Here is an 8,345-nt window from a genome sequence, read left to right on the forward strand (position 1 = left end):
AATGTGTCGCTTAACCTTGAGCTTTGCTGCTGTTAATCTCCTCTCTGGACCAAGCCTTTCTGAAGGAAGAGGCTGCACCCGATGCCAGCAGGACAGGCAGCAGGCACAGTGGCAGCACAGCACAACGGGATCTGCAATTCCCAGCTCTGGTATTGGACACTGCATGGCTGAGCAGTAGCCTATCACACACTCCAGTCCTGTCCACCTTGGGCCCATTTGCAAGGGTCTGGGTAGTTGCTTTACTCACCCTTTCTCCTCTGCCCCCAGGAGTGCCTTTGCTGCCCTTTGTCCCTGGATCTCCACGTCGACCCTTAGCAGATACAGAGTCACATAAATGGGATGAGAAAATGGGTGTCACATGAGCAGTGACACCTGGCTGCCCTACCTCCTCCCTCTGAGCCCAAGAGATGCACCTGTGCCCCCTTAGCAAGTGTGTACTTGGCAGTAGGGAAGCAGGGATGCCCATGCTTCCTTTTGGGAAGCCACAGCCGGACTCCTTTCAAGACAGTGGTCACTGCAGTGCCCAAAAACACACTGGTTCATTCCTTCAGGTTTAAAGACTCTGATTTATTTCCAGCTCATTCCTTGCACAGGGACAGAAGCTGGCTGGGCTCTGACCCCTTGGTGCTGGAACATTGTCTCCAGCCCACTCACCAGAATTTGCAATGCCCCATCATATTAACTTGGGTCTGTGTGGAACCACAGATATCATGACACTGCTCTTTTCAGAGAGCTCATAATAGCCACCAGATCTTGATTCTGTGAGCTCCTGCAAGAAGCTGGCGGTTTGGGGAACTTGCTAGAGTAAAGTCGAAGGGTCCCTAGGCATCCACAGATGCCAGGCCTTTGTGGTTATGTGAGAATGCAGAGTCCTTCTCTCAGGTGAAATGGTTAACATCAGGTTTAGGATTATGGCAGTGCTGCTCTGTGAGGATGGGAGAGACACAGAGATCAGTATCTGCACATCTCTTTGGATGCACAAGGCAGGGTAGGCAGGCTGAATGGAGGAGTTTCTCAGTGCTCATCCATGAAATTTTACCAGGTTTCTGTGGTGTGCCCACTGTCCAGACACTTACAGGCTCTCCTTTGGGTCCAGGAGGTCCTGCTTCACCTTTCCTCCCCTTGCTTCCAGCAGGCCCTTGAGCTCCAGGATTGCCTGGAAGTCCCTTGGAGAAGAAAAAGAAATAATTTGCTGGAATAGAGGTCAAGGTGCACACACACTCCCTTTTCATCATGTATCAAGTAGTTCACCCTAAACAGAGAGGTGTCTGAACACCTAGCTTTTGCTTCCACACACCCTACATGCCTACACATCACTGCCAGGGGCACAGGCTCCAGCCTTAGAGCAGCTTGATGCTGTGTCACCATCCCTCCATCAGCTGAAAAGAGGCTTGTCAGCTGTTTCTTACAGCATCTGTCCAGTTCTGAGGGGGTTGGGGCTATCTCAGCCTCATCTCTGAAAGTGTTCAAGGCCAGATTGGATAGGGCTTGGAGAAATCTGGTCTAATGGAAGGTGTCCCTGCCCACAGCAGGGGGTTGAAACTGGGTGATCTTTAAGGTCCCTTCCAACCCAAACGATTCTGTGCTTCTGTCACTGGATTGGCCAGAAAGATAAATCATCCCAAATCTAATTTGCCTGCTTTTCTCTGCTCTGATTGGCTGCTCAAGACCCATCTCCATTTTGTTCTGGGCAGCTGCAGGGATGTTGGAGGGTCCCCTCTCCTGTTTCCCACTGTACTGGTGGGGATACTCATGGTAAGAGAGCTCCCTCAACCACTTGGGGGCTTATGCATTCTCCATTGCAGAATCCCCATGATGCCCTGGCACACAGACACCTTTGACCATGACCATGCAGTCGATTCTGCTCCAGCTCCATACCATGTGGAGCAGACCCTAGGAAGACAGTGGAGGCATCTGAATGCTGCATGAACCTACCGGGCTTCCTTTTTCTCCTGGAGGTCCTGGGGGTCCACTGCGACCAGGCCGGCCAGGATCTCCCTGAAACAGCCAGAGAGCAATGGTCATTCCCTGCCTCATCAGCATGTTGCACCATGAGCAGCCCAAGGAGCATGGTCAACAAGGTTCTTCCCTTGGTTCCTGTGCCTTGAGATGGGATCCAGACCCCAAAGCCTACGGGGTCCATGAGCAGTGTAGGATTTAGGAGTAAATACAGGGAATGGTGTTTAGCTGTTCCAGCTGGAGGCCTCTGCCCACACTATGCTGTCTGTCCAGAGCAGTTTACCTTTATGCCTGCATCTCCTCTTTCACCTTGGTCTCCTGCATCTCCTGGGTAGCCATCAGGGCCCTGGGGAGGGAAACGACAAAGAATCACACATTTCACAGTGGGAACGCTTTCCCCACAGAATAAATCCAATAAAACTTTCTAAGCCAGTGCACCCTAAGGAGAGAAAGAAGCCAGTGCTTAGAAAGTTGCTCCAGAGATTAAAGTTGTTTCTGCTTGTTGCTAGTGTTGATGAAAGGGGCAGCTTCTCCTCTTTACAGGGAGAGGAGGGACATGGGGGGCTCCCAACTTACTTGCCCATGGAAAAGAGGCACAGGAAAGTTAAACTGTGCTCCCCATTCCAGGGATCCCAGGTCTGGGATCAGACTATGCAGCTGGTAAGAAAATGGGCCAGTAACCTTGTTGATCATCTTTCTACACATGTAACTCACTCAGCAGCTATACAACGGATGTGCTGATGGAAGAGTAAGATGCTCTTACCTTGTCACCGGGGTCACCCTTGCATCCTGGTGGTCCAATTCTCCCCAGCCTGCCCTGGAGAGATTGCATTCAAAAGAAAAAGACTGAGAAGCTGTAGGCATCTGAAGGGAAAATACAGCTTTTCCAGTTAACAGTTATTAATTTTTAGCATCATTCACTGACCTTACTTGTCACCAGGTAGAGAACAAATAGCAAGTGTGTTCCTTAAACAGGAGTGGGGTGTGCAGAGGCAAGTGGAGGAAGAGAAAGCAGTCTAAAGCCCCAAGAGGGAGTGAGAATTCAGTCATGCTCATCCCATGCATGTGCCCTGGGTGATGGAAACATCCCTTGAGGCTGGATTTGGTGGTCATTCATGTCCATGGTTGTGCTGGTCCTCTCTCGTGCATCTCCTGTCAGAACAGCTCAAGTATGCAGTGACTACACTGCCTGACATGCTGTGAGAGAAAGGATTGCCTTGCCGTGTGCTCCAGAATGGCTTTGCCAACAGTGTTTAGACAGCTCATCCCAGATAGAGTGGTGGGGACTCAAGGGCAGTGATTTAGAGAGTGGGGGAGACTGAAGGGTGGTTTGCAGCTTCATCAGGCATTTGAGGAGTGGGAAGAACTGCTATTACCTCACAGATATAACTGGCCTGGTATATGAGAAAGTGCAGAACAAAGCTGTGTGCTGGCCAGTGGACAAAGCCAGGGACTTTGTTATGACACCTTAGATCCTGGTTTTAGGGTATTAATAAGGATTAAACAAGCAGTAGTTTAGAGATGAAATTTCAGATTCTGTGACAAACTGCATTGAAAACCAAATTTCTGCAAAGCTGCCTGTGTCCGTGTGCTGTAGAGGTCACTAACACTCAAGATAAGGAATCTACACCCAAATTATCTATCTGGCCGTGTCACCTCATGCAGCAGGAGCACAGACCGAGTTATGCATTCAGGTCCTGCAGAGAGCTTGCTGACAGAGGGACAGCACTTAATGGCATGAAGCTATGTCGGGCAGGAGGTTTAGGCTGGGTACTAGCAAAAGGTTCTTCCCCCAGAGGGTGTTTGGGCACTGGAACAGCTTCCCAGGGCAGTGGTCACGGCCCCAAGGCTGACAGAGCTCAAGGAATGTTTGAACAATGCTCTCAGGCACATGGGGGGATTGTTGGGCTGTCCTGTGCAGGGCCTGGAGTTGGACTTAATGATCCTTCTGGGTCCCTTCCAACTCAGGATGTTTTGTGACCTGAATTACTTCACATATTTCTACAGGACATGCAGAATAATGTGCAAATAAGTTCATAGAACCCTCAGTCAGAGCAGAAAGTCAGTGTGTAGGATGGGAGAAACAAAACAGCCCGTGGGGACGAAGAAGGGTAAGAAATGAAATAGCAGCAGAGACTTTATGAGGTGCTCCTAGTGCTCCCAGTTACCTTCTGTCCATCAGTGCCGTTCCTGCCTGCCAAACCAGGGGCACCCTGGTATCAAGGGGAAAAAAGAAGAGGAGTTTGTTAACACACACTCCACGAGTTGGTAGCAGGAAGAACATGCAAGTTAGAAATGGTCTTTTCTTACCCTCCGTCCATCGGATCCAATTTCTCCCTGGGAGAAAAAGAGGACAGGAGTCAGGCACTCTGCCTACATCCCCCGTCCCCCATTTACAGCCTAAAACCATCATCACTTCACCAGCCTGTAAGCAAAGCCTGAAGGAGGAGACATCCCTCCCCGTGTCTGCAGTTACACGTTAATAAAGTTGTTATCCTCCTCATTACAACTAATTTCTCCCTCTTTGCATCAGAAAGGAGCGCTGCCCCGCCAAGTACGCCAAGTACCGAGCCAGCCATTCCGTATTTTCTTTCTCACCTTCTCTCCTTTCAGCCCTGGGACACCCTAGATAAGAGAATAAAGGGGAAAAAATGAAAAAACCAAGAAACAGAAAATCACTGTTAGTGTCTGGGAAATCAACAGGAGCGGAGGCAATAGAGCGCAGGAGTCTGGGGTAGGAAATGGGCAGGTCCGAGGGAGAAGCAAAGGTCCCCCTGCTTTACCAAAACCCAGGGAATGCATAGAGCTCAGCCATCGGCTATGGGGTTCTTACCTTGGGACCAGGGTATCCGATCGGACCTTCAATACCTGGGTCGCCCTTCAGGGAAGAAGACACGGAGAGTTAGCTTGAGGTCGTCAGAGATGTAGCCCCCGCAAAGGGAGGGGAGGATTTTCCACAACTTACCTGTCGTCCCTTCAGCCCAGGGGAGCCTGGCTCACCCATGCTCCCCTTTGCACCCTAAGGAGAGAAAAAACTCAACGTTAAGTCCAGGCCTGGTGCTGACTGAGAAAACGGTAATTTCTGGGAGCATCAGGCTCTCTGCAGCTGCTCAAACTGGGCAGGACCTGCTTTATTCTGGGGAGATCAGGGAAAGACTGTATGGGGCAGGGAGCACACAGAACTGGGGCAGGAGAGTGGGACACCCTGTGCATGTGAAAGCTCTGTCTTAATAGTGGGAGATTCAGTGACAACTGCTGCCTCACTCCTGTTGTCAGGTGGTGGAAGTGCACAGCAAATGCTCTAATGTCTCTCTGCACTGATGGGCGGTGCATAACCTTCAGCACAGACACAGGCACACCAGTGCTGGCTGTGTCTCCCAGGGTGCTACCTGGGTGCTACCTGAGAAGGCAGCTGAGGTGGGGTCTAGGGCATCCTGCAGTGGTTGTGGCAGGCACTGGCATTATCCTCTTTCCCACAGCTTAGGGCAATTTACCTTCTGCCCTCGGTATCCCTTGGGACCAGGTGGCCCTGCAATCTCCAGGCAGCTCATCTTGTAGCACTGAAACACAAAAAACAGGAGATGTTTAGTTAAACAGTGTGCCACTGCATCATGTGCTGGGACAGCATGCACTCAAAACCCAGCTCAGCTCTGTATCCATGGCTCTCCATGCACCTCTCCCCATGAACTCAGGCCTAAAAGCTACTGTGGCTCCAGCTGGGTCAGGGTTGAGGCAGGAACAAGCAGGCAAAGAAGTGATGCCCATAAATTAGGAGCAGAAATTTGCCACAAGCGTGTTCATATAGCTTGGCTCTGGGCCCAAACTGGAAGAACAAGACTGCCGAGCATCAGAGGTGGTGTGGGCTTGCTCTTCTGGGGTCATCAGGGGATGGGCATGCCCTTTGGACCATCACCTGCATATTCCTCCCTCTGTATGCCAAATCCTGTCCCCACGGTACCAGCAGGGCAGGAGCTTCAGCTTGTCAGCACCTGTGGAACGCACCTCCAAAGTGATGAAATGAGCCTATTCTGTAGACCTGAACTCACTGCAGGTGATAGGGAGGCAGAGAGTGAAGAGTCCACTGTGCCATTATAACCACTGGGTAAGAGGACGTGTCCCCAGCTGGATCCTGGCACAGGTCCACGAGTAGGCAGAGACCCATCCCATGCAGATGCATGCTGTTTTGGGTCTTCTTTAATTGAAGCAACTTAAACCTGTGTCATGTGGCAATGGCATAAAGATGTTTCTCACTCACCTCTCCATAGGCTTCGTGTTTCTGCAAAGGAGAGAACAGGGTAAAGAGAATCAGTTAGGGTGGTCAACCCCAAGGGAAAGACAGCATCCTGCCCTCATAGGGGTGTGAGACAGTGAGGGAGAGGAGGTGGTAAAGGTCCCATGACTGTAAGGAGCAGAGCCCCTGATTAACAGTGCCTCATGGGCAGGATCTCAAAGACCACGCTGATGATGAGCACACATTTCAGCGTGGCACACACTTCCACTTGCCCCTGGATTGGGAGCAGGCTGGGGCATGGGTCTGGCCTTCAGCAAGAGCTAGGACTAGGGTGACAGGCTGCCCAGACATGCCAGGAAACAGGCACAAACCAAGGAGTCCTGGTTTACCACCAGAAAAATCAGACATGCTCGACTCTGTTTTCCCTGCTAGAGGTACTCGCCAGAACCCTGCCAAAACCTAATACAGGGGGAAGTATCCCCTCACCCATGCACTGTTTCTCTTCCTCTCCCTGCTGTACTCCCTGCCCCTCATGCAGCACCCCATACCATGGCTTGGATTATCCTATCGATGGTGTTGACATCGATGTCCAGGGTGTCTTTCTGCGTGATGGCATAGTTGTTGCGGTACAGCTCATGGGGCAGGTTGGCAATCTCCCGCAGCCCCTGCTCATACACCTTCTCGCTGGGAGCCACCGCAAAGAGCTTGATTCCCATGTCTCGGGCCCTCTCGGCCTGCATCTTCATCCCCCCACAGGGGCTGCCGGTGACATGGCCATCAGTGATAACAACCGCAAAGTTCACACCGCTGGCCATCTGGGTCTGGATCTGCTCTGTCATGTTGGAGATAGCACAGTCCGTGAAGGTGCCCCGGCCAAGGTAGTTGATAGCGGACAACCTGGGCAGGTAAATGTCTTTGCTGCTTGTCAAAGGGCTATAAATTTCCACCACATCTGAGTAATGAAGCCCACCAAACTGCCAAGTGATGTAGACTTGGTTCTGGTAGAGCTCGCTCTCCAGTTTGTCAATGAACACAGGGATGAACCGCTTTATTTGGTCCACGAGGCTCTGGATGGGCACAGTCTGCAGAGCAACGCTTTCCGAGGTGTCGATGATGAAGTAGACATTGATGGGACAGTTTCTTTTTTCTGCATGGAGACAATTATTCAGAGCATGTCAGAGCACTGCATGCTCCCCCTTCACTGATCCCCAGAAACCTGGACCACATGCAATACTGGAAAATGCACAAGTGCCACCCAGCTCTAGAAGTGACATCTGTGTTTGAATCAGATGGCTCCCCCATGCCCAGGACTTCTAAGATCCACTCATAGAATCACAGTATCATTAAGGCTGGAAAAGACCTCTAGGATCACTGAGTCCAACCATTAACCCAGAACTTCTCAGTACTGAATCAGTCTTGAAGATCTTGCTGTTTTCTGGACATGTAAATCACCTTTGCACTGCAACTGGAAAGTGAAGCAATCATCAAATTTAAAGTGAATTATTTTCTGGCATAGGATAGATAGCTGAGTACTGGAGATTGACTGGCATTTGCTGCTACATCCGCTGGGAAAAGCCACCACTGGCAGACCCCAGCTTCTCCATCCACTGGGACATCCCAGCTCTACCTCTCTTCACTCCAGCACAAACCCAGAAACATGAGTTGGGGTGGAGGACAGTGTCTCCTACAGATGGATTGCTACCACAGGAGGGCAAAGGGGCAAGAGAGGTGGAATGTCCTACTGTCAGTTCCTGGCAAGCAGGTTCTACAATTAAGCTTTTGTTAAAATTGCTGCCTACAAAGCAATGACACATCCAAATTATTTGGTTCATACCTGCACAGGAGGTAGAACTGACATCTCCAGTATCCCCATCAAACTGAGCATGTAGAGGAACAAAAGCCACACAGAGGAGAGTGGAAAACAAAGCTTGTTGGAACATCTCAGCAGTCCCTCAGGATATTCAGATGCCTGTGGGAAAACACAGGTTACATGTTAAATGTGATACACAACCTCCTAACTCTGGTGGGAAAACATAAAGCCAGCCAATGCTCCTTGTAAACCTTGCCTGTGACAAACAAGACCTCTTCATCACTGGAACACTAATGCAGATTTTCATACTGACTTAAAAGGTAAGTGATCTAAATATTTCCTTTG

At 50.5% G+C, this 8,345-nt stretch overlaps 1 protein-coding gene across 1 annotated transcript in view; it reads right to left on the reverse strand.

The window, feature by feature from the left end:
• Nucleotides 1-8,130, reverse strand: part of COL6A2 (collagen, type VI, alpha 2) — a gene marked incomplete at its 3' end in the record, with an annotated part of 10,716 nt that extends 2,586 nt beyond the window's left edge. Inside the window, exons 1-14 of the mRNA XM_009078744.1 lie at nt 8,025-8,130; nt 6,739-7,337; nt 6,215-6,235; nt 5,454-5,519; nt 4,925-4,978; nt 4,793-4,837; nt 4,558-4,584; nt 4,270-4,296; nt 4,128-4,172; nt 2,723-2,776; nt 2,243-2,305; nt 1,936-1,998; nt 1,077-1,166; nt 248-310 (exon numbers count right to left, since the gene is read on the reverse strand). Of these exons, the coding sequence (XP_009076992.1) occupies nt 248-310; nt 1,077-1,166; nt 1,936-1,998; nt 2,243-2,305; nt 2,723-2,776; nt 4,128-4,172; nt 4,270-4,296; nt 4,558-4,584; nt 4,793-4,837; nt 4,925-4,978; nt 5,454-5,519; nt 6,215-6,235; nt 6,739-7,337; nt 8,025-8,130 (1,323 nt within the window). The remainder of the gene's footprint in view (nt 1-247; nt 311-1,076; nt 1,167-1,935; nt 1,999-2,242; nt 2,306-2,722; nt 2,777-4,127; nt 4,173-4,269; nt 4,297-4,557; nt 4,585-4,792; nt 4,838-4,924; nt 4,979-5,453; nt 5,520-6,214; nt 6,236-6,738; nt 7,338-8,024) is intronic.
• Nucleotides 8,131-8,345: the final 215 nt, after the last annotated feature.

This window comes from Acanthisitta chloris, unplaced genomic scaffold (assembly GCF_000695815.1).
Source record: "Acanthisitta chloris isolate BGI_N310 unplaced genomic scaffold, ASM69581v1 scaffold4137, whole genome shotgun sequence".
NCBI lineage: Eukaryota > Metazoa > Chordata > Aves > Passeriformes > Acanthisittidae > Acanthisitta > Acanthisitta chloris.